The sequence below is a fragment of the Zerene cesonia genome, chromosome 16 (genome assembly GCF_012273895.1).
Source record: "Zerene cesonia ecotype Mississippi chromosome 16, Zerene_cesonia_1.1, whole genome shotgun sequence".
NCBI lineage: Eukaryota > Metazoa > Arthropoda > Insecta > Lepidoptera > Pieridae > Zerene > Zerene cesonia.
Genome location: NC_052117.1, coordinates 955867 through 983264, shown reverse-complemented (window position 1 = coordinate 983264; position 27398 = coordinate 955867). Strand labels below are relative to the sequence as shown.

General features: G+C 33.2%; 1 protein-coding gene across 1 annotated transcript in view; it reads right to left on the bottom strand.

The window, feature by feature from the left end:
• Positions 1-27398, bottom strand: part of LOC119832817 (MAGUK p55 subfamily member 5-A) — a 107342-nt gene that overhangs the window by 8328 nt on the left and 71616 nt on the right. The window contains 6 exon segments of the mRNA XM_038356589.1: positions 6-73; positions 768-865; positions 1170-1278; positions 1506-1670; positions 3011-3231; positions 4368-4554. Coding sequence (XP_038212517.1) covers positions 6-73; positions 768-865; positions 1170-1278; positions 1506-1670; positions 3011-3231; positions 4368-4554 — 848 coding nt within the window.

Genomic DNA, 27398 nt, shown 5'->3' with positions numbered 1-27398 from the left:
CCAGCGCGCCCAGCACGCCGCACACCTCGTGCACCGACTTGCCGCGCATGCTCACGCCGTTCACCTCCAGCAGCTGCCGCGCGACCACGCGCACCACGCGATATATTATATATATACACACTAGGTTCATGCGTCCCTATGGTACACCTACAGCGAGACCAGCTATAATGACTTGCAAACGTCTCGTTTATGTTGCTCAACTTAATGTGCAAAATGATATAATTCATTTTAGTCCCACAGCGGTAAAAGCTAATAACCTGGATACTTAGTCTATTTACACACACATAATATTGTGTGTAATGCACAAGTTCATATGCTACCAAAGAAACTAACCCCAAAAGCATCAAGAAATACTGCTCAATACATTCAGCCTATAATAGGCAGCTGATAATGGCTTGGGAATTAAATATTGATTCTATTCCCTCAAACTCAAAGAATTATTACAAAACAGTATATACAGACGCACAGGGCGGCTTATTGCTCAATAGCAATTTCTTCCAAAATTATATATTTACTAGCTGCGTCCGGCGGTTATACCTGCGTTATTCTGTATCCGTAGGACTATTGGGATAAAAAGTTTTCTATGTGTTATTTATATTTGTATTTATATCAATTCAATTCAATCACAATCGGTTCAATAGTTTTTGCGTGAAAGAGCAACAAACATATACATATACATACATCCATTCTCACAAACTTTCGCATTTATAATATTAGTAGGATAGGACAGGATTATTACAAATTCTAGGGTTTCACGAGAAGCTCACCTCATCTCCCTCGTGTAACAACCCTGACTTCTCCGCGGCTCCTCCCCTGACTATCCTGCCGATTATCACCGCTTCTCCCTCGTTTCTTACTGTAGCACCTTTAAGATAAGAGAATTGTATTTATTATCATTGTTCGCCCAGTTTATGTATAGTCTTGGTTTCGTTTAACGTTAATTAATCTTTCTTTATTTAATGCATTTTAAAAAAATTAACATTTTTTTTTAGATTTCTCTTAATGGAGTCAGAACTGTTTGCTACCACGAAATATATGTCCGTAAATATTCAAAACAGAATCGAAAAAAATTATGAATTGAAGGAAATCAATTTAAATCACATTAAGACATACTTAATTGTCTAGGAAATTCAATGGTTTCGCCGGTTCATATATAACGAGATACATACCAAGTGGTTCATTAGTCTTTTCGAGTTTAATTATCTTTATCGTATCGCTGGTGTCGTCCGGCGAGCTGGCGGGCGGGAACTTGTCGCTCTCGCCTCTGTGGTTGCCGGTCTGAAAATGTTTGTTTTATCTATGAGTTGAGAATGAGAAAAAAGTGTGTGTACGGTGAGTGACTTGAGACCGAATCCAGACGAAATCCAGATAATATGGTAAGGTTTCTATAATAAAATCCCCCCCCCCCCTTTTTACTATTTTAAAAACCAAAACAGACCTACTCAAACCGAACAAATCAAATGAAACTAAAACAAACAAACAGAACGAAGAACAGTGAAACAAACCTTCCGATTCCTAGCAAAACAAGCCGGGTCCAGCAGGGCGGCGGCGCTGTCGTGCGCCTGCAGCAGGCTCTCCAGCTCGAGGCCGCCCAGCACGGACACCAGCTCCGCCGCCGCGCCGGAGCTCGCACCTCCTGACGCCGCGTGCGCGCCTAGTACGTCTATGCACTGAAATTTATTTCACTTATGGGAATTTGTCAACTACCCACCATAATAACATAGTTTTGTGACTAATTAGTATATTTAACTCTATTGTACACGACTAAATAATACGAAACAGATGTAATAAAACATATAAACTACACTTTGCTTGCTAAGAATCGCGGTTTTCGGCTAAAAGCCTACTCTACCACGAAACTTTTTCTACTTTTTCTCTCCTTCTAGTATTCAGTGTATCTTATTTCAAAGTATCTCATTGCTCACACTTTGCTTTGGTATACATTCATTTTGTGTTGTTTAATACTAGCTAGTTCTTAGATGATATTTTAGCACTATCCCATCCCACCGCTACGATTAATTGAGAGTTATGTGACAAACATAATTGCGCCGAAACAAAGAAGTTTTAAAAAAGAAACGTGACATGATACGAGTAGATTCGCTTTTTAATAGAATGACGGATTACTAGATATTATTCCCAATATTGGAAACGATCTAGGCTGATGATTATAATGATTTTTTAAACACATTTTCATATTAAAACGGTTTATAATCTTATCTTAATATAAATATAAATTACATGTCATGTTGTTTGTCCGCGATAGACTCCTAAACTAGTCAACCAATTTTAATGAAATTTGCACACCACGTGCAGTTTAATCCAACTTAAAAGATAGGATAGTTTATATTATTTCAATTACGACAAATCACTACCCTCGCGGAGCCGGGGCGTGCAACTAGTATAATATATGAATAATGTATACATATTACAGTAGCACAGGACGAGTATGAGATGATGTAATTATATTGTTCGATAAATAATTTGGGCGCTCGCATATAATCATTATTGTTTGCTAATTATAATTTAAATACAATAGCTCAATTTTTTTATTTAGTTGAGAGCAATTTTGTATCATGTATTATAAATTTTGAAGCGTTTTGACATAAAATTTGTTTTTGTTTTCATTAAATATTTATTTTTAGTATCAGTACAAAGTATAAAACAGAGTCGCTTTCTCTGTCCCTATGTATGCTTAAATCTTTAAAATTACGCAACGGATTTTAATGGGGTCTTTTTTAATAGATGGAGTGATTCAAGGGGAAGGTTTATATGTATGATAACACCTATTAAACTACTCCGAATTAACGCGTGCGAAGCCGCGGGCAAAAGCTAGTTTTCGATAAAGCATTCCTTATTTCAAAATTCACTCTTCTCATTCTAACAGTGATTCACTAATGGCAATTATAAGACTAAGTCCCATCACAGACTTCAGTTAAAATGAAACAGAGAATATTTGTCAATGATAATTTGAAAAGATAAAACATAACACGCTTTATAGTTAAAAACTTACATCTTTTAACCGATCCTGCGCCCTCTGCGTCTGAGGAGGTGGCAGGCCAGGCCGCTTGTGCCTCACAGCGTTAAGCACAGCTGTCCTGGTGGTGAGGGGTGTGGCCAGCCCGGGGCACAGTGTGCTAGCTGCCCCGGCCACCCGCGCCGCTAGACCCGACTCGCCGAGAGAACCTAGGGCTTTTTGTACCCTGGATAACGCTGCGCATACTTCTTGGTAATCTGGAGAAAAATGGTTGTAATTAAAAAGATAGCATAACAGGGAGTATACGAAAAATAATATTTATTTGCGATAGTAACAACTGAATGGAATCCATCAACAATATAATTTGACTGTTTCGGATGTAACATATAACCAGACACTAAAAACAGACTTATCACAAAAAGCAAATAGTTTATATAGCATCTTCAAATACGTTTCTGCACGTAACCTAAAAACGATATCTGATATTGAATCCCAGGAATTCCATTACGTGATATTTATGTGGAATATATCCTCTATATAACATGTCGAAGCCTTATTTGGTTTTAGTGGAAAATAGATGAAGCGCTCACATTATTTCCATTTGGACGGACCCAGCTAAATTAGTTGAACATTAATAAGCAAGTGGTATTAGACTTGGTTAGATAGATTAGGTTTTTATAATGTTTAAGATGCTTTATTTCTACGGTTTTAAATATAAAAGTACTCCTTCCTTGATTGATAAAAAAAAACTTTACGAATGATAATATTAAGCTTAAGAATATGTTTGTTTGAACATGCTAATCTTGGGAACTGCTGGATCAAAAAATCTTTCATCGTAATATACTTATGATTGACCGTGATCCCTGAGGCTATGTTATATGCAGCACGATCTTTGGTTTAGGAATACTATAAAAATGGTTCAATAGCAGAAAAATGCCACGTGAAAAGGAAACATTTCAAACGATTACATTCTACGACCAAAACGTTTTCAGTTTCAAAACGTTTGGTTTGAATTCACAAAGTTTTTTTATGTATAACGAATGAACATAATTTCACACCATCCTATTATAAAACATTACAGTCAATTCAAATCTTACAATTTCGAATTCTTTTGAAATATCTAAAATTAATAACTTCAAGATGTTGTAACTACCGGGTTCTTCTGTTTAGAAACTATAGAAACGGCGTAATCATTTAGTTATGTATGTTGACGATGCAGCAAGCGGTTTTATAGAAAATCTCGTTGTCTCCAAGCTCGCTTTAAAGTGTTCGAAAAAAGTGTCGGGTTAGTAGTAATATAATGAATAAATCGCGTTTCAAATCCGTTAAAAAGTTTTTAATTTCTAAATCTAGTTGAATCAGTAATTGTTTAGATAAATGTTTGATGACTCACCAACAATATTATACAAATGTGAGGTCTCTTCAATATCCTCCTCATAGGCCTCGTTGACGAATGAGGTAGTGTTGGGAGGGTTGGACTCCAGCGCCTGCAGTTTGTGCGAGCCCCTGAGGGAATTTCGGAGGAATTCATTTTGCGCCGCGATCCTCTCCTCTGCCTCTTTGCGTTGGCGGAGTTGTTCCTGGAAAAGGGAGACGATGATGTTAGTAAAGTTCTAAAGAAGAAGTTTACGTCTTCTATGCTAATTTCATAATTGTAAATGGATTGTTAAAATATGTGAATAGGTAGTATTGTAGAATGAGGATCATACGGTTGGAAAAATTAATAATCAAAGGACCATTCTGGATAGACTTTACTTTTAAACAAAGAAGGAAAAATCATATATTTATCTCTAATAATTTAACTTTGGTTTGGTGTTAAAAGGGTGCATTTTCATGCGAAAATATTCTTTTCCGAAAGAACGGTTTTTAAGAATTTAAAATCACCAATATAGCTTCCTCATACTTCAAACGTGTTAACGTGTTAATTGCTATCTATTTAAGTGTAGTCGTATAAGTATTAATTAATAGATTAATCAAAACTTACATTTATACATTACTAATACACTCAAAATCTGTTATAATGACATCAAAGGGACTTCTCAAATTTAGTCGTAAAAACCGATTGTCGCAACAGCCGATGATGTTGTTATGTTGATGATTCAGCTGGGACCCTAGATTTTGGTCATTTTAACCGATATATTGTTATAAATGATGATGTTGTAAACAGTTTTGACTGTATTACAATCTTGTACTATTCGAAAATTTAACACAACAACTTATTAAGAAATAACCGTAACTTTTTATATAACTAACACACCCTATACACACTGTCCCCAAACGTCTTTGAAAAAGGGCAGAATCGGAAGTTATGTGGAGAAGGACTTGGACATAGCCAAGTAGTGAAGAAATATTTGTTTACTCCAAATTCTTCTTTATATTCAACGCTGTATGTACCCCATTACTCTACAAAGAATAGTTGGAAACAGCAAGATAGTTTTAAAGGTATCAAGAAACAGAAATATCAATTATGTCGAATTGCACACAAAATATACATTATTTAAAAAGCATTTCCTCTTTTGCAGTGCCACAAAATGTTCGTTAATAAATGGACCTCTTCGTGAATCAGAACATGGCCAAAGAAACGGTCTCTAACACCCGTTTATTTTTGCCTCAGGGCCTAAAAACGTATTTGTTTGTTAGGGCGTATCAAATCGCTTCAATACATCAAAACTAAAAATAAACACATCTCCCAATAACACAGAAAACTGGCATATATTTCAAGGAATATTATTTTATATATGAAACAGAATAACCTTACAAATATTCCGGGCTGTATCGAATTTACATATGTAGCGTTTCCGTAGCTATTGCATATCGCATACAATGCATTCCAAATTAGTATCTCGAAGAAAAGCGTAGTCGTAAACCTTTGTATGATATTTCAGCGTTAACGAAGGGTTGGAATTGTTCTCTATTTAATATGTTTGAAATAAATATTGATTTAAATAAAAAATGCAATACGGGATTAAAAGATGGCTCTTTTAGTGAAGCCAGTAATTCTTCGAATTTGCCAAACTTATTGATATTCCATGACAAGTTGCATTCGAATAGGTTAATCTGTTTAGCAAGTTAACAGTCAAATGTATCGATAGGACCATCGCAATATTTTTATGTATAGATGCGTAAATAAACATTGTTAACTAAAAACTTAACTGCCTCGATATTGTCAGAACTGGATCAAATTTAAATAGGTTTACAAGGAAGGTAATAGTTTACAAATATTAAAGACAATCATCACAATCGATTAACCCAACAAAATATAGCAAAATAAGATAAAACATAGAAAAACAGACGAATTGAGAGCCTCCTTTTTTGAAGTCGGCGAAAAAAAAAAGTAATTCAAATAGACCAAAACTAAGATATTATTCGGATCCGTACTTCCACATACATAACTTGACGACAAACAGACTGAAACTCGGCTATATGCTAATACAATTAAAAAGTTTGACGTCAATGCTCATCCTCGCTCAGTTAAATCATAATGTCCGTCCGTTTGCACCCCACTTGCTTGATATTTTTATGTGTTCATGCCTCAAATAACATTCATCAGAGTTTTAATCAAATGAACGCTTTGAGAGACGCCCGATAGGAGTTTCCGTACAAACTATGCGACACATTTAAGTTTTTGCGATTAAAGAATGTATCTTATATACATATATGTACGTGGCAGCAAACTGGCAAGCTTTCATTTAAAACCTAGAATATTCTTTAGCGATACGTCATTGTTATATTCAACGATACAAATAAATTTCGTTCAGGTCAAACGGTTTAAACGGCGTCATTTAATCAAGAGCCTAATTATCAAAAGCGAATTTAAGCATTTGGCTGCGACTTACATATTACATTATTGAAATAATCATCAGATACAATAATTACATTTTGAATATCTCAGAAACTACTGGTCCGATTCGAAAAATTATTTCAGTGTTAGATAACCCATTTATTGAGGAAGGCTATAGGCTATACATGTACCACGGGCGAAGCCGTGGCGAACCGCTAGTTAGATGTAAGTTTTTATGCATATGTCAATATACCAAACAATAAGAATATTTTGTCTCAAGAAATATCAAGATTCTAAAACACACATCGAACAAAGCGAATCTTAATTTGAATAACAAAATATCGTATCTGCGGATACAGTTCAGCGACCCCAAAACGGAGCCAAATATATATTAAAACGATTTAAATATTTCAAATAATTATAAAATGGAAATTAAATCTTACTGTATTTTATGCAAATATCCGACAGTAAATTTATATCACCAATTCTTGATACTTATTTCCGTAATAAATTTAGTCAAATGATATACAGATTTTGCATTGTTAATCTTAGAAATGCATTGCTGTAACAGTAAAAGTGAACAAAGGATTTTAAAAGAAGCACTCCTTTAAAATCCATCACAGAAGCCATCTCAAATTTGGTACATAATTGCTTTACACCCTCGAAACGCATCGTCCCTTTGTGACAAAATATGGACACTTCTGTAGCCCCTTTGTCGATTTAATGCAATTTTGGACACATCTCTAAAAGACAACAGAATAGAAGACTAATCAGGTACCTTCCAGGGTAGCGCGAACCATGATATTATGTGAATATATTAAAACGCATATGTATTATTTTAAAGTCGCTTTAATAATAGACCAGGGGTCTTACTGTGAAGTCTAAAAGCAGTACTAATACCTGTGCGGGTGATGATGGCGCTAGATTCTATCTTTTTCCCACTCTGAATTTAGTACTATTTTAAGACGTCACGGTAACCAAAGAAAATAGTTAATTCCTTTTAAAAAAGATATCGATGTATCTTGGGGAGGTGCCAATCGTAATTCTAAAATGGGACCAAATGAAAACAATTTCTTATCAAACACAAAAATCACGCCAATCGATTAAAAATTCACGCAGTTATTAAGTAACAACAGCAAAATTCGTAGAATGGAGAACCTCCTCGTTTTTGGGAAGTCGGTTGACGAAGTACAAACCGTCAATATATTTTTACATAATTCTTACAACACGCGAATCAATCACGCTTATAATTGCCTCACAGATTTGCGTCACAAATTAAAAAACATCGTGTGAAACTCACCGAGTACGCCTTTATCCTTTTTGGGTCAACATCATGCGACCGCGTCTGCGCACGCGGCGACGACGATACCATGATCTATGGATCACGATCTATGGATCACTAAGCTAACGGTCCACACGCACCAAACGCCATCCCAAACATGGTACACTTTCACAATTCACTATGAAATTTCGTTGGAATAAAATATGGCCGCCTAATTGGATTTTAGCGGCTAATTGACTATCTATTAGGGTTCTAAAGATTAATTAAGGTTGAGTGTTAATCATGATTTCATAATGCGAGGATTTTATAGAAACTCAATTCGAAAAACTGATATATACGACACATAATAAACATTAAACTTAAATATCTACTTGTTCTTTTATAAAATTAATTTCTTTTAAAATGACATAGTATGTATATATTTAGGAAGACATATTTCTTAACGTCAAATACATCGGTAAGATAACGATAGCTTGAATAATCCTACTAATATTATAAACGTGAAAGTTTGTAAGTATGGATGTATGGATGTTTGTTACTCTTTCACGCAACTACTAATAAACCGATTGCAATGAAATTTGGTACGTAGATAGCTGGACAACTGGAATAACATATAGGCAACTTTTTATCCCGATATTCCTACGGGATACGGACTTACGCGGGCGAAACCGCGGGGCGCAGCTAGTATATAAATAAGCCATCCATCCATCCACTCAGCCCGGATGAGTCCATGGTTGAACTTAGGCCTTCTACAAAATGTCCCACAATTGCCGATCCTTGGCTTCATAAACCATATCTTTAAAACGTTTATGAATGAATGTTTGTCTCTTAAACTGTGATTAGAATCAATCTTTTGTTTTAATTTAACGAAATAGCAACATATTTCGTGAAAATCCCATTTGAATCTCGTCCCGGCCTGACCGCAATATTTCACATGTTTTTACTGGTGTAATTTGTTGAATACAGTTTGTAAATATTATGTAGTTTGTACAATAAGTATTGAAATAGAATTATTTAAGAAGAACTCAGTTGCGCTCGTAGCGGAAACTCCAATAAGAGCGTTCCGTTTTAGTTTTCTTGAAATTTTTGCATTAATATGTTTGATTTTAACGTTTTTATGAGCTATATCTAAATATATTTGAACCACTTATGGTTGAATTTTCCATTCGTCCCCATCAAATAAAACAATTTTACGAATTTTTTGAAATCGATTCAGTAGCTTCAAAGATAAGCGCATCCAAACAAACAAATAACCTCTTCAGCTTTATATTATTGGTAAAGAACTAAAGATACATGTATATACCTACTTATTCCTCAAAAAGGACGTTTCTATCAGTCCATTGGCCCAATACGAAAATATGTTAATCGTCAAAAACACTTCAATTGCGCGATCAAGGATCCGCTACATTCGAAATTAATATCACACCAAACACTTCACCAAAATTACTTTATAATCTGATTTTGTTGATTATAATCTAACAATCGAGTATAGCTAGGTTAAAATTAAAACGAGAGCTAATCGGGTAATCCACACTCAAAACGCAATATTGGATATCGCAAATTTGAAGTGAGCATCCTATGTAGATAAATATCGGAAACCTGAGCCTATACTATACGAAAACAATGTAAATTGTCATGTACTTTGTAGGTACTAAATGATTGTAAAAAATGGATATATAGTTCTAACATGGTTGTATGTGGTCTATTAATTTCATTATACATCTAATCAGTTGAAAGACAGTCTTGGTATAGAAAAATCTATAAATTTTCTTCATCTCAAAACCGACCCTTAAAATTTGTTGGATCTATTTATTCAGGGTCAATTCCGTTCCGCTACACACAGACTGACAAACGTATTATATAAATTATCGCTACCAATCATAAAAGATTCAATATAGATGCAAAGGCATTCGTAAAACCTTTTTATATCGTATATACAAGGCCACAAGATTCGTCACACAACAAACCAATGTGGATGTGTAAAATTACTTCATTTTAAACATTGATGTTACATTAGTTTCACTGTGTTTTTATTTATGAATCTATATCTTAAATTTATTCAAATTTAAATGAAAAGGCTTATGTTATTGTCAGTATAGTGCTTTTCCTGTGTTAACCTTTAATTATTTGTTACTTTTCGCAAGAATTTGTTATAATATACTATTTATACTTGAAATCCCTGTAAACAAATATTGATTGGCCAAATAAATGTATAAATAAATAGCTCACCAGTAGCGACCAGTAGTATTCCAAAATGCATGAAAAAACTACAAAAATGGTCACCGACATCTCAGAGGGTACCATTCCAGATTCTAAAACGGAGCCAAATAAAAAGCAGTTGAATTGAGTATCCCCTTCATTTTTGGGAACGATGAAGAGCTTCAAAGATATTTCCCAAAAATTTTGTGTTTCAAAAATCATAGATAGGCTTCAATCTACTAGAGAGAAACAAGGTACTAGAGAGAAGACTTTTTATGTATTACTATGATTGATGGCTTATATAAATTTATAACGAAATTAATGAATAAAGTATTTTCTATTCTAAATATAAACTTTGTACACGAATAATCACAGAATAGAAAAAATACTATCCCAGTTCTTTTGTGTTTCCCTCGAGAAATGTTTACTTTGTATTTTGTAAAATCCAATAAGTATTTGTTCTAACTTCGAACAATAATAAGGCGCTGTGTTCTTAGCTTAGAAATATGTTTAGTTTCTTCTTTATCTTTATAAAGACAACTTACAACGCGGCATTTATAGCGTTTGTATGAAAATATTTGCTCAGAACAAGCAATGCACACGAGACATGAAAAAATATTAAATTTTTTGCACAATACAGACTCTAAATTCTAACCTACATAGCTGCATTTCAAAGCATTTTTTAAAATTAGAATTCCATTGTAGAACGGTTAGAAAAAAGTCATATAGATCGCACAAAGGTCTCTTTTCTTACAGAGAGTTTACAGACCGGTGTTTAATTAGGCTAAACTTTTAATTAGCGTGGAATAAGAGAAATACAAAGTGGGTTGGTCCGCCCGAGTTTCGAATAGTTTACAGCCGCAATCGCTTAAAATTTGTGTCTCTTTAAGATAGGACACCTAATTCTTTGTTCAGACTTCAGAGGATTAATAAATTTTTCTGTAATTGTTCATGGTTTTATATCTAAATTGTGAAATAGTTTAGGTACAGCGCACATGTAGATAACCGTTGATTCTTAGTTAAAATAAGATACCTTTAGAAACTACATACAAAACAATTATTTAACAGAATTAGAATTTATTCCCAACAATCAGTCTCGTTATCCTACTACACGAAGTTCTTCCCAAATTTTCTTATCATCAAACAACTTGAACTAGAAATTAGTCCAAATGTCGTTATAAACTACCTAATTACTTATATATAAGATCTTTTTGAACATTAAATGCCATATCTAAAAAGAATTTAATAAAATTGCGCTGCGTTTTTCCCTATGATTTCATCATCCGAACGATTTTCATTGAAACTAATTAACAATTCAAAACATTAACTAAACGTTTACGAGGACTTGTATGTCCGTACAGTTCCTGTTTAACCGACTTCAAAAAAGGAGGTTATCAATTCAACTTTATTTTTTTTTTACTTTTTTACGTCTTAAACTGGCGGCTTGGTGAACCGGTTTTGATGATAGAAAATTTGAAGGCTGTTTAGCTTTTCATTAAAAATAGTCATATTATTTGAAACTGTCTGGTTGTCTAGAAAAAATGGGTATAAAGCGATAACACCGCCAATTATATTATTTATAATTTGATTAAGGTTCATTGTCAAATTTTAGAGCAATAAAAGAGTATGCAATACGAGTATAATTCGTTTTTGCAATAGCAGAACCCAAAATTGAACTTTATCATCATATAATATAGTTCAAAACAGAGAAATGCGTAAGTATATTAAAATACATTAATATGTTAGAACTGTTCTTGCTGATTATTTATTTATTCACGAAAAGGTATTTTTCCTCTTTCCCGTAGAGGTGTCTAGCTGTCAAACCAATCCACATACGAGGTCACCCAACACATCTGATTATGATAAAATATTTTTTATTATCTCCCTATCTTATAAGATCGATAAGGGTACTTATGATAAGTTCACCGCAATTTATATATTATAATAAATATATAAATTCATTTACAATAGAATATCTGTTCAAATTGTATAGGTAATATTTAATAGGCGCTGTATCTACATACTTTTTATTGTTTAAACAGACTACAAAAAAAAAAATATCAAGTCGACTTTATTTTTTTGTGTTTGCTACGTTATTACTTTTAACCCGAAGAAACGATTTTTATGATTGTTGTTGATGTGTCAATTTGAAGGCAGTTACGTTGTTAAAAATAATTCGTAAGTATTTTGATGAATGTTTAGTCTTTCAATTCATTATATTATTTGATTTTCAATGACGTTACAGTGAATGAAATTACGAATAAGAAAAAAATTTGTAATTCGCCAGTATATAAAAATCACTTAAATCGAACAATTGGCCATCTATAACAGAAACAAAGCATTTCTGAAGCAATATTAGTTTTACTACAAACGTCATTAATATTTACACATAGCGTTCTTAGCATCATTATTATGCTAATTACTTTAACACTAGCCTTATACAAGATTTTCCTTATACAACGCAAGTTTTAAAGTACTATACAACGAAAAATAATACAATATTGGCTTTAAGAAACCTTTAGTTTTTTTGTGCAAAAAAAATTTCAACCTTCAAATGAAAAATTGCTCTTCAAACAAAACACATTTTATAACATTTATTTACCCATTTAATTTTTAATTATAACCTCGCGCTTGATTACCTCATTGTCACCTTGATACCTCCGACAAAGACACAAATGTTTCAGTCTATCCACAGCCGAACAACATCGGGATGTATCCAGTAAATTCACATTCAACAGTTGCATCACCTTTGCCATCGTGGTACGTAAAAAAAAATCAAACTGTCACATCACGGCACGTCACTTTTTCGCGGCAATTATTATTTTTTCTTTTTTTTTTAATTAGTCCGCATTGTTTAGCGATAAGGTGTGTTGGCGTTTTGAAAAGTCTGTGTATACTGGTTGTTATCAGAGGCTGGTTATCTCGATTCTCGAGTTTGTCACGCCAGATATTGTTCAGTTCTGATGACGATAACGCTGGCATTTGTGGGCGTTTGGATTTTATGTGTTGTTGTTGCGAAAATAATAATATCGATGTGAACTTATTAAGGTATTATAATAAAAACGTGTTATAATTTGCAGTTTGTTTGAAATTAATCTTCAAATTATAAGAACTTGTTAGAAAACACACTATTTATTTTCTTAAAGGTACACATCATCATGAATATATTAACACAATCGTTATTCATAAGTTGTCATCAGGTATAAACGTATGTAGTTTATCAAGGTTTTTTATCCTTAATTATATTTGACATTGACTTTGACTTTATAATTATACCTTATATAAAGTGAATCGCTCATACTCAGATCAAGAAAATGTATATTTAAATTCATCAACACACATAATCCATCAATAAAGTAAAACATCGGACACACAACCTAAAACCACTATACCCATTATTTGACCTACAAATAGCTCAAATCCAGGTACCCCTGTTAGTATACACAGAGATACCTACATTCAAAGGTCTACGTAACAAAATGCGGTGTAGCTGGGTTATAAAAACCTTCCCATAAAATCTAAATATAACCGTCCCTTGTATCGATTAGGCTCTCATACATTTAGCAACATATAGCTGTGTATTAGGCTGTGCAGGCAGGTGACATACTAACTTAGCCTTGGCGTAACAGCTGTTCGCATTCCTCGCTGCCATATGGTTTGGAATGGTCTTAAATATCGCAATGTTTATATTTGTGAGAATCATTTTTGGTTGTTTTATTTTCAAAGTTTCATGTTCGTTCAAAGGATAGTGAGTATAAAGTGTAATGTATTAAACTATTTTATAAAAATACCTACTGTATATTATTAAAAGAAGACTGTTCAATAATTCGTTATAATGGAAGCAGGAATCGCTCTTTATATGCTGCGTTATATTCGTTTAAGATTTTAAAGCGGATACTCCATTTTTTTTATTTCATTAAACACAGTAGTTTCATAAAACTAAAAAAAACATCCTATACTGGTAGAGTCAACTAATTTGTTACTTTCTCTTATACAGAGTATAAGCAAGGAAAATATTTAATGCTGGCAAGTCTTATCAGGATAATAAGGTAAACTTATTAAATAATTGTATTGTCACTGATACTTAGTAAGTGTACAAAGTTTGTAATTAATCTGCCCGTTGAAAGTGCGTCTATATCGAGTCTAAAGGAATCGATTACATACAAACATACGGGCGTGTTAAAAGCGAAAAAGGTCACAAAATTAATGAATGATTGAACGATGCATCTGCATGTAACAGGTAAAGTTAACTAGAAAATGTAAGTAAATTCAAACATTAATGTTTAAGCCTTTGGACTATATTAATACTGTTTTTTTTTTTATTTAACGGTGAGAAAAGAGAAACAGTTCACAATTTTACCACGATAAAGTCAATATAATCTATTCACGGCGCCACATAAAAAATGGAAGAGTAAACTCCGAACCAAAATTCCGTATTAGCCTCCGAACTTCCATCAATTGCCAATTGTAGGACTCCACTACACTGACCTCGTTTTAAACCCAACAGAACAATGTTAATTAAAATTTTATTGTCTCAACTCGCATGAAAGCGAATTATGTACGAAATGTAACAATGTATTTATTGAATTAAAATATAATGCAATGGTAGCATTAACGATTTCAATTCAATAGGAGAATTTTGCGTATGTTTAAAACGAGAGATTTGCATATAATGTTAAATAGTCCACAACACTACAAGTCCAGTATATTTGTACATAAATTGCTTCAACCAGGAGGCTCGCAAGTACCATACAGATGTGATGTGTTATCGCTTACTACATAGTTGTATTATGAAGCGCTTTCTTCAAGGGTGTGATCTTTTTATAATCATTCAGAGCGTTATAAATAATACATCCACAAATCTATTGAACCTGTTTATTTTTCTTCCGAGGTTTCACAGTTTAAACACATTATGCACACTGCTATCTACAACTTTAGCGTTTTAGCTTTCCTTATGGACATATTTTGTTGCACACGGAGTGAACCCACGCGAGGAGCGATGTATGTAAAATGCTATAAGAATAAATAAGCTTTTGTATTTTCTCTGATTAATGTAATGTTTCATTATAAATGTAGATAATTCTATCAAATTGGGATTAATGTAATGGTAACGTGTATTTTGTGTTTATTTTTAATTAATAAATAAGCAAACTTTAGTATTAGATATAATCATTCATATACATATAGTTTTTACACGAGAGTTCTCTTTCAAACGCGCCTTCGTATTCCGAATGCATAGCAACCTATGACGTCAGCACATTTACAAGCCAAGTAGGAAATAACTTCCGCGCCTAAGTAGTAATGCGCGCTGACACCTCTTGACCTAGGACTAAAGACCTCTCATTGTGCCCTAGAACACTGAGTAATTGCGCGCCCCTTGAACCTCAAATGGAATACATTATGGTTATTTTTACCGACCATGTCTGGCGTCAGAGGAATGAATAGTGAGCTAGCTAGATCTAGTTTTTACCAGTGACACAATAAGAGTGGTGTTATGAGGTTGACGTCGATGTCTTTGTGTGTGTCTGTGGCTTAAGCTCATAAACGGATGGGTCGGTATTTATTCATTTGCGTGCGATGATTCTTAGCTATGTTTGATGAAAATTGGCCCAAGATATGAAATGTACGTCCCTTTTCTCGATGATATTTTAATAAATTACTAGATACATTCACATTATTATTTTATGATAATCGTAGCCTACCTTGATATCCAATTATGATAATGAATTCAGATTACCTTTATGTTGATTACAATTATTTAAGGAATAGCAGGAATAATCTGGTGCGTAATCATTACAAAGCCACAGCCAAGTGAACTAGGTTTAGAAATTAAAGACTTTTTAACGGATTTTAAACGCAATTTATTCATTACATTATTAACCCGACGTTTCGAACACTTTACAGCGAGTGTGGTCACGGGGAGTCAGTCTCCGCGTGACCACGCTCGCTGTAATAATATAATGGATAAATTGCGTTTAAAATCCGTTAAAAAGTCTTTAATTTCTAAATGTATAATACTCGCGTAAAATCAAACACAAGAAAATACTAGAACTAGGTTTTCTTAATAACATAATTATTGTTCAATTCAATCACAGTTTTCAGCAATTCTCTCTGGTTCGGTTTGATGCACTTCCAATCACTCTCCGTTAGTCTCACTGCATGCACAATTTTTACAGTAATCAAATCATGTTCGCAATTCACATTTTTTCGATAAAACTTTCAAGTTTTGTTGTATTTTTAAATGGACTAACTGTAAACTATTGGTACTTATCATTATATTTATGGTAAGGAACGAATGCGGGTGGTAATAGTCGGTGTAAGTTAACCGCTAATGAAAACCACTAAACGAATCTATTTTAGGAATTAATTTTTATGTAATTATTTAAATCGTCCGTTGATTTGAATCATATTTCTCTAACCACATACCTGACTTCGTACTGGGCATAGATACAATAAAATTCCGTGCAAGGTCAAATCAAAAAAAATCCTTTCATAAACTCAATATAATATGTTACATCGAGCTTATTGTCAATAGTTTAATTTATTTATACTATAAAGCGGGCAGCACATTCGCAGAGACGAGTGTTGATGGGCGGTGGTGATCGCTTACCATCAGGCGAACCATCACAGTTGTCTGATTTCATTACTTGACATAAAATACAATTTAACATTAATCTAAACACCATCTTACGAAAAATGTTCCCTCATCGCTTTTAGTTCTCGCTAGCAGCTAAATTCATCTAGCTATGAATAACAGGCATCGATGGAACTTTCTACTTGTTTAGAGTCGACCCCATTCACTCGAATGCTTTATATCAGCTCCGTTTAGATAACAAATTGATTTACGATAAAGTATTGAGTTTAGATGCAGAGTATACTCTCATGATGTTAATAATATGTGAACTTTTAGTGGGTTATATCAAGATATTTATATTAGACGAGTAATTGTTGATAAGGAAATTCGAGTCGTCTATACTTATATTATAAAGCTGAAGAGTTTGTTTGTTTGTTTGTTTGAAAGCAATAATATCGGGAACAACTGGTCCGATTTGAAAAACTCTTTCAGTGTTAGACAGGCCATTATATATTATATATAAATAATATATAGCCTATAGTCTATATATGTGCCATGGGCAAAGCCGGGGCGGACCGCTAGTTATTAATAAGACTTAATTGATAAGACGGCTTAGGCTATTGACGTTTGAATATAATGATAATGTTGTTAATATATGAACGTTATTTATGGTAACGTTATTGATTGTTTAAAACCTTACAAACTAACAAACATACCTATAACTGTTTGTTAGTCTGTAAGGTTTATTATAAAAATTTATAAAGTCAAAAAAATTTTGTTATCAAAACATACGTTATTTATAAGTCGATTATATTCTTTTTACGATTCGAATTTAAAATACTGCAATAAATAATTAAATTCTTTTCAATTAAACAACAGAATTATTGTAGGCAAGTCACAGTAAAAGGATTTAAGATCGTTCGCAATTCACCGGCGTTTAATCTCCTATACCTAACACGTATGCTTAGATATATGTTTTAAATTTTCTATGATTTATATTCTACACATTTTACATAAAATACGTTTATTAACTTCACCTGTTTGTTTGAAGCACTCCTTTGGATTCGATATTCACTCACTTTTAATTTTAGCATATTTAATTCAAACTTTGTACACTTATCAAGGATCAGTGACAATACAATAATTTCATGATTATCGTAATATCCTGATTAGGATCGCCAGGAAGAATTGATTGATCTACATCTATAAGAACCACTTGTTGGAGGATTCTATCATTAAAGCGTGTTTTTTAAGTTTTTCTAAACTATATTTATTATGAAAACTAGCATATATATAGAGATATATAAGATACAATTTCATCTAATAATATAATATCGGTTTTCCTCAAATTCATATCCGCTGAAATTGTAGCAATGTTTATCGTTCCGATAGGAATACATCCCGGTGTCGTAAACGTTTATGCGATATTTGCATACACACTGTAATAAGGTTTAAGATGTTATGTAAGCGGCTATACGAATCACATTATGTCGGAACGATATTTATGGGCGATAAATTTGTCGGATGTTTGTGATATATTTAAGAACAGTTTATCGAATAGCGTAGGGAGAGAAAATATTAGTAATTATTAGTATTAAGTTATTATATAAACGAATATATATCATTTAATGTTTAAAGCCAAAATGTTCAGAATAAGTATGTAAATTTGTGTTGTGTGCTTCTAAATTTTTAAAGAGTAGAAAAAATTTGATCACGAGGCGGGAAATCTTATAACTATATAATTAGTCGCCCTTATCACTTATTAGCGATCACTTCCAGGCAACCAGGATTATAGCTATATAAAAAGGTAGAGTAAAAAAGCGAATTAGTTATATCCAAAGGGACTAAGGTAATTAATCATTTATGAAACGTTGATCCTTTCAGGGACAGGGTCCTAAATAAAGTGCCTAAAAATAATTTATAGCATTGTCAATATAAAATACATAAGTAAAATTACTTTACATGTATATTGTAGATGCGAGAAATTTAATTAAAGTTAAGTGTAGGTAATTAATTGCTTAATGTATTAGAATATTTAAATAAGTCTGATTACTTAACAAACATCATCTATATTTATTTATACTAATATTATAAAACTGAAGAGACTGATTGTTTAATTGTACTTATCTCAGAAACTATTGAAACTATTTCGAAAATTATGTCATCGTTGGATATGCGATCTATTATTGGCTTTATATGTACCACAGGCGAACCCGTGGCGATCCGCTAGTTCATACATAAATAATAAAAACATTGATTCAACCTGATCACCTGTTATGTCTATCTCTGTTCACCCTTAACATAAAATAGTTGCGAGCGAGACAAAACAAAATGATTCACCAGTCGCCATAGTGACGGACAGACAAACAGGCACGTACTTCCTGTTTCCTGTTAATGAATGTTATTTATAAGCGTGAGTTTTACAATTTTTTTTGTTTGAATGCAATGCTCTTTTGTGTTTTTGTATGGATCATTCGAATATTCTAGAAAGAAAAAATATCGAGAAAAATTATTTTTGTGAAAGAATAGGGAACTTTGTAACAAATTTCAGATTAAATGATTTAATGAATTATATGGCATGTCATAAAATATACCATATTATAAGCCCAAGAGATCCTGATTTTAACCGACTTCCAATCTAAATCAAAAAGGAGAAGGTCCTATTTCAATCGGCATATAATTTTAACAAAAACATGATAACAGGAAAAAAAACCGGTCCCATTACGTAATTCACATGAGACGGAAAAGGGCAAAAAATTTAGAATTCATCGTAAACATTTACGAGAAAAACGTATAAAAGTGCTTATATAAATCGATTGTTTCACACATTACGCTGCATGAGAGTGCATTATAATACCATTTGCACTTTCGAGGAATGCATTCCTTGCAAATGACACAATTTGGTCATGGCTTTGCCACTGCACCGCTACGGCATTTCAAGAGCAGGGTTTAGTTTGTCTATGACACATGCCTACTAATATTGTTAACTAGTTGCGCCCCACGGTTTCGACCGCGTAAGTCCGTTTCCCGTAGGAATATCGGGATATAAAGTAACCTTTATGTTATTCCAGTTGTCCAGCTATCTAAGTACCAAATTTCATTGCAATCGGTTCAGCAGTTTTTGCGTGAAAGAGCAACAAACACACACATCCTTACAACCTTTCGCATTTATAATATTATTAGGATAGTAGGAAGTAGGATGTCAAAGTAACTCTGTCTGTCTGTGTCCCGTTTACACCGCCGAACAAATTTGAATGAAATTTCCTACAAGGCAGTTTGGGACGGAAGGAAAAACTATCCTATGTCTTTTACATAGATTTTTTTCCCCGAAATGTGACAGGAAGGGAACTTTGCGAACTTAACTAGGATTGTCTATTCCTCCATTATCTACGAAGGCGAAGTTGCGGGCGGAAAGCATGCTTTATTTAACAGCTATATTGACTTTTTACTACAATGTTAGATAACACACTTAAAACTCAAACATTTATTTACTCAAATAGAGCTTTTTTCAAATACAAAATTCAAATTCAAATTCAAATTCAAAATGATTTATTGTGATTCATAGGTTATAAGGAAGGTATTACATTATATAAAGTTCTACTGTGATCTGCCTTGTGGCGTACATCTTTTTTTCATATTTTCATAACATATAAATTAATATTTACCACCGGTTCTGATTAAGCACTTCGGAAAAAATTGCGGTCAAGAAACTCAGCAGTTACCCTCTTTAAATAGCATAAATTTAACTAAATTCTTCCTTATAAAAAATAATGATGATACCAGAGAACTGTCGTGTATGTTTCCTCATTACGGTATTTATAATTCCTCTATTATATTTTGAATAAATAATAACAAAAAAAAAAGATAGATCATTCATACGCTACAACAATATTCTGACTAACACTTACTTTAAATACTAACGTTTAATAATTAATTATTAACGCAACACGTAAAATAAAGCCAGACTGCGTTACCATCAAAACAGAGACTCAATTTATTATAACTTTTTTACTTATAATGCTTTATTACACAAAAATAATAAACCTTATGCCTAGTAATAAGTCACTATTATTTCATACAAAAAGCGGCCTTATTGCTAAACAGCAATCTCTGCTAGGCAACCTGGCAGGAAAGGAAATGTAAAAAGTTTAAGCGATAGCGCAAATAAAGTATAGATATAATATAAAAAAAGATATAAAATACATATATTGACCTTCCTTCAAGCACTAGCAGAACAAGAGTACGCGGATATTTGTAAAGAACAAAAACATTCACCGACCTTAAGTATCGTATTTGAAGCATACTCGAGAATTTATTGCACAACCCATGAGCACTGATGCCAAAAATATATCATCTAAGATATTTTTACCCGATGCACGGATAAAATTGGGTCGAAGTGTGCATGTCTCTGGTTAAATTTAGAATATACTTTTTAATATAGCTTGTCAAGTACCACGTCAGATATAAGGCTCAATAAACCTTAGAGGATATCCGTTACCCGTTCCTTTTCCTTAACCTTCCCAGTCCATTCCTTCTTTCCAGTCCATCCTTTCCTTACCCCTTTCCCCTTAAATCGGGCCGGGAGTACATTCGCAGAGGCACTACCTTTACGAATGTATAAAGGTGGTGATGATTACTCACTATCAGACAAACTACCAGCTCACTTGCCCGCTTATGGCATAAAAAAACTTCAGACGAAGGTATAACTTGGCGGAGCAGGATTCTTTAGGGCTTGAATCTACATGGAATAGAAGCCCAATCTGTCCAGGCATTATAAAAAAGGCCTTGGAAGCCATATTAACTTTCCATGAGAAAGTAGTCTTGCTATATGTTTGTTAGCGGTAAGTACCAAGGCCGATATTGCTAAGTTTTAGCTATTGAGGTAGATTGAATAGATTTTCGTTTTATTCATAAATTGTATTAGTGTAGAATTTCCTATTAATATTATAAATGCGAAAGTTTGTATGGACATATGAATGTTTGTTACTCTTTCACGTAAAAACTACTGAACCAATTGCCATGAAATTTGGCACGTAGACAGCTAGATAACTGGAATAAAAAGTTGCCTACATGAGGCAACTTTTTGATGAAACCGCGGGGCACAGCTAGTAATAATATAAAAGCACTTATAAAGAACTAAATACTAAACCATCTATATTCAAAATCCAATCAACAACCAACAATCCTTAAATAAAACAAGTAAGTAGTCAAGGCAAACATATGTCAAAAAATTATTACAAATCCTTATAAATATTGTCATTTCTTTCTAACATTTAATTCACTGAAGCAGAGAAGACTATCATCATTAGTTTATTTCGGTAATAAATAATTTAAAAATACATGGCGGCCTCAAGATTGGAATATCGATAAAAAATGGCGAGATTCTTATCTCGATCAGAGTTCACTTTGCGTAAAACTGATCAGGAAGTACTTCATGCCTCATTACTTTAATTACCAACATAAATATACGGTCCCTCCGTACATCCGCTTTAATATTTTACTTATACATAGTGTATGCTTTGAAGTGTCTAATTATAATAACGAAATGGGAAGGTTTTTGTATAAAATCCATAGTAAAGTAATAGGAAGTTCAAGATGCCTATATTTAAGTTAGTTTCTTCTGATTTCTACTCGGTACATATTAGGACGAAAATTTCATTGCATAATAGCCGATATTAACTATTAATATTCTTCGCATTACTATGCAGAACATTTAATAATGTAAAGAACGGGAGCCGGAGACCCGTTTCCTTTTCCTCAACTTGCAACAAGCCCATCCAATTTTTCCAGTCATCACTCCTTTTCCTATCCCTTACTCCTTAAAAGCGGGAACCGAATCTGCAGTCACTACTGGGAATGTTAATGGGCGGTGGTGATCAGGTGAACCACCAATTCTGTTGCCCGCTATGATATAAATTTATTATTATTATTAAACTCACTAGCTGCGCCCCGCGGTTTCACCCGTAAGTCCGTATCCCGTAGGAATATCGGGATAAACAGTGGCCTATATGTTATTCCAGTTGTCCAGCTATGTACATACCAAATTTCATTGCAATCGGTTCAATAGTTTTTGCGTGAAAGAGCAACAAACACACACATATTATTACAAACTTTCGCATTTATGATATTAGTAGGATAGGATTAAACGAACGATGGGTTCAGACTGTCAGACTTGAATCACCTATATTAGATAGGCCTTTACATTCAGTTATCTTGCCACATTTGGACATACGCTAGCATTTCCTTCGAAGTACAACAAGTGTAGGCCGAATAGCAACCGGTTCGAACCGGTTGTGATCTTTTCCCAGCGGTGACCCAGTCTGGCTGTACCTACTCCATAATGGTTGGATACCGTATCATGTACACGATAACAAGTTTACTACGAACTGATTCTTGTGGATATGGTATTGTGTAGAGATTAAGACCATGGTTTTACTTGTGTGATGCTGGGATTAATACCTTATTTGATAAATCCGGTCTATATATTACATTGTTGTGTAAAATAAAATACATCTATATATATACATCTGTTAAGATAGGCTGTTTTTACATATAGTTCCAGTACCTACCCATCTGATGTGATATTGAGATAGGGAGGAAATCGTGTAATTAAAAAGGAGTTTTAATTTTAAGGAGAAAGAAATAAGCCTTGGTTAAACTTTGATAAAGAAAATAATTCTGAATATTAGATACATACAACACAAAATTTGCTAGTAAAATAAATGTCTAGACAGAAATTAATTTATACCATTTAATACAAGGTAATCTTTTTATAGACCTTCTATTACAGAATGCAGATAGAGAACTTTGACTGACATTCAAGAAGGCTGTTGTTCAGATAATAAATACACCCATAATAGACTTTATTCGTGCTAAGCCTGTGTTAGATTGGATAATAAAACATCCAAGCCTGCACCACGACACAACGATCAAATTCGAATCGTATTTCTATACTATCTAGGTTCATAATAACAGATCATTACAAATACTTAAATAAAAAAATTAGAAATTCATCAGGAAATCAAACCTTACTGAGAAAGCAGGTAAACATTCTATATCTTATATCTTTAGGAATCTTTTTTAGAAAATTTCATGTTCGTGTTTTATTCGTGTTTTATCGACTTAAACTTACTTTTTTTAACAAATAGGAGGCGTTTGAGTAGTCCCAAATTATTATGAAAAATATTATTCATATTTCATCATTTTATTAGCATGTAATTCGTACTTAAATACAATTTCCAAAAAACACAATTTATAAAAAAAATAAAAAATACCGAGCAAAGCTCGGTCATCCAGGTACTGAATTTATAAAGAACAAAAATATTGTAAAGTACCTTCGTTGTACAGTAAATTAATATAAATGTATAGTAATACTATGAAGTTGAACAGATTGTTAGTTTGTTTAAACACCCTACTGGACCCTTTCCGGTTTATATATATTTGCATGATTTAGATTATTTAGTATGCGCCACGGAAGAAACCGGGGCGGACCGCTAGTTATAGACAAGATTAAACAATTCCAAATCTACAAAAATGCATCAAGACAGTGTAACATTAAAGAGAGTTAAAAGTTTCCTTCATTAAAAGACTTGGGAACTCTAAATGGAAGATTACAACAGAAAAACTTATCAAAAGGAAGTAAGTATCGATGGAGCAAACTTCCACGAGCTAGGAACAAACAACGAAGGACGAAGGAGTTGCTTCCATTGAAATTAAACGCTTCACAACTAAATAGCATTAAACCTTATTAATTGCCCACTTGGAACAGGCTGTCAACACTTGGATTTCTTTATCAGGGTGATTTTGACATATTACGTTGTATGAAACCACTTAAACGTCATTCCTTTAAGGATACGTACGAAATGTTAAAGAATTTTCGGACATTTCTTCAAGGAATTCAAACAGTTGTAATTATTTCAAAAACGTATACAAATAAACACAAAGGTAAGACAAACTTTATGCCCAATATATGCAAGTCAGCAGTATCCTAAATACACAGGACTTGAATATGTTATGCAAACGCTACATCAGCGCTAATTGGAACTATTTATCTGCGTAACCGCTAAATATGTTTCTACTACCCGTGCATCATGGTTTTGCCCTCGTAATACCTGATCTGATTGATGATTTTTCAAATTGGACCAATATTTCCTGAGATTAGCGCGTTAAACCTAACAAACAAAAAACAAACTCTTCAGCTTTATAATATTAGCATAGATTAATTTTACTTTCGATTTTCATATAGAAAAAATAACTTCATACGTAAGGATGGATGTAGATTAATTTTAATAACTAGTTTTCCGCCCGCGGCCTTGTCCGCTTAGTCAAAGGAAAATATTTACAGATTACGCTGAGTTCCCGTCCCCAAGGGGTTTCCATTTTATTCATTTATTGTTATAACGTCGTCTTTAGTACAGAAGTATCATAATTAATGTATGTTGATTCAAACATTTATTTATTCAATTACACTTCTTATAGAATCACTTTTGAGTCATAGCACAGTATTAACATTTACCACCGGTTGGGAAAGTAGTGTCTACAGAGAAGAGCCGGCAAGAAACTGTAGTCTAATTCATCATTGTAGGTACATTATAACTCCAAAATTTAAACGTATAAACTATATCATAGACAATTGACAAATCAATAGCGATGACGTCATTCATCTTTGAAATCAATTAGCGGCCTTCTAGTGCTAGATTAATAATTAACTTAACATAATCTAATTAGGGATTATTGAATTTTTTATGTATTTCGTAAGCTCTAATGAATACATTAGAGCATATACACGAAACACATAAGCTATATTAGTTAAATTATAGCGAATAATTTACACTGTTACCGGATCTATTAAAATAATAAAGTACAAAGAAATAAAAAACATGCGTTAATGATAGAATCCACTATATTGTCCCACTTGCTTTACACAGAATATATACCTATGGAAATTATTTAATCCTGGCGATCCTAATCGGAATATTATGATAGAATCATCCTCGATTCTCGATAAGTATACAAAGTTAGAATTAAATCTGTCCATTAAAATGGCTCAAAATTGAGTCCAAAAATATGTATACAAACCTACACATAAACAGGTGAAAACTAAAGCGCTTTAATAATATAATACACATCGACAAAGAACCGTATTTTTGAAAAATAGATAACTGTTTATAATATGAATATTTAATGTTTTGTATTGTCTCTAATGTAACAGAGCATTGACGCGACGTCGTGCAGAAATAACCCCTTAATTATCCTTAATTGTTGTTGAGTGACAACGGGTTTTTCATGCCCGGAAAAATCCAAATAGAACCACAGGTTAAGCTTCTTGTTGAAGGGATAGCTATATATAAAAAAACGCTGAGATAAATCATTCCCCAACGTTTATAGAACGGAATTCAGGCTATTAGTTAAGCCGCAGTTATGGCGTCGTTTATAAATGGCGTCTCTATTTTAAACTATTATTGTTTTATAGAAAAACACGGTTTAATGGTATTCTTAAAGTGTTAATTATGATTCACAGACAAGTTTATGGCATTTTTATAAATAAATTGTGAATGCGAAAAATCTGCTATTTCATAATTTAAGTAGTAACTAACTCACTTCATAATATTCATTCGTATGTAACAAGCACGTACACAATGAAAATGTATACTTACTTATAAATGCGGGAGTTTGAATGTATTCCAAGTTTGTAACTAAAACTTCTGAATGGATTTTGATAGAGGACTGCACATTGCAGTGTTGTACGGTGTACCAGAACACAAAGGCTAGAAATGATAACATTTACCTGTAGTTTTGACTGTCACTAAGTAGTAGACTTAACAATTTAATACGTGAAATTAATTCAAACAAAAAGAATATTCAGAATCAAACTGTAATAAGTCGAAAACCACCTCCATTTGCAGTCGGTTAAAAAGCTATTATAGTCCTAATAGGCATAACCCTTGTACCAACGTAGACGAAATCTTGTTTCAAGAATCTCTTAAAGCCCAGTCTCGCGTCTTTAGAGGTGCTTACTACACTACAGAGTAACGTGTAAGGATACGTGAGACATAAAGGGCAAAATTTACATCTTCGCCTGTTTTTTCATAGCTTGAGAGTTTCTTGCATTTTCAAAACACAACCAGATCATAATTTAGCAGTAAAAACTAAGCAATTTTTCAGGGCCTATTTTGTACGTTTACAAACTAATGTTTTGTAAACATTTGTAGAGATTTAAACAATAGGATAGCAGAAGGGTAGCACATGAATTTTAATTGTACTATAGGGACGATCAACTGTTTTTTGCCGATTCTTCGTAGTAGAAGTGTCACTGTGGACTTTAAGTAGTTTCTTTAGGGGAATACACTTCCGAATTAATAACAATAATATTATCAAATGCTGGTCGTATTTACGTTTCTATGCATATTTTATATGAATAATAAGAATACACTAATAACGTAACTTTATCTTAGGGTAACTGTATTTATAAAATAGCTTTTAGACCGCGGATTCGCACGTGTTAATTCGGAGTAATAATAATAATAATAAGCCCGCAGGGCACCTTGTGGCGAGGTGACGGGGAGTAGCGCCCCCGCGGTCCTTAGTT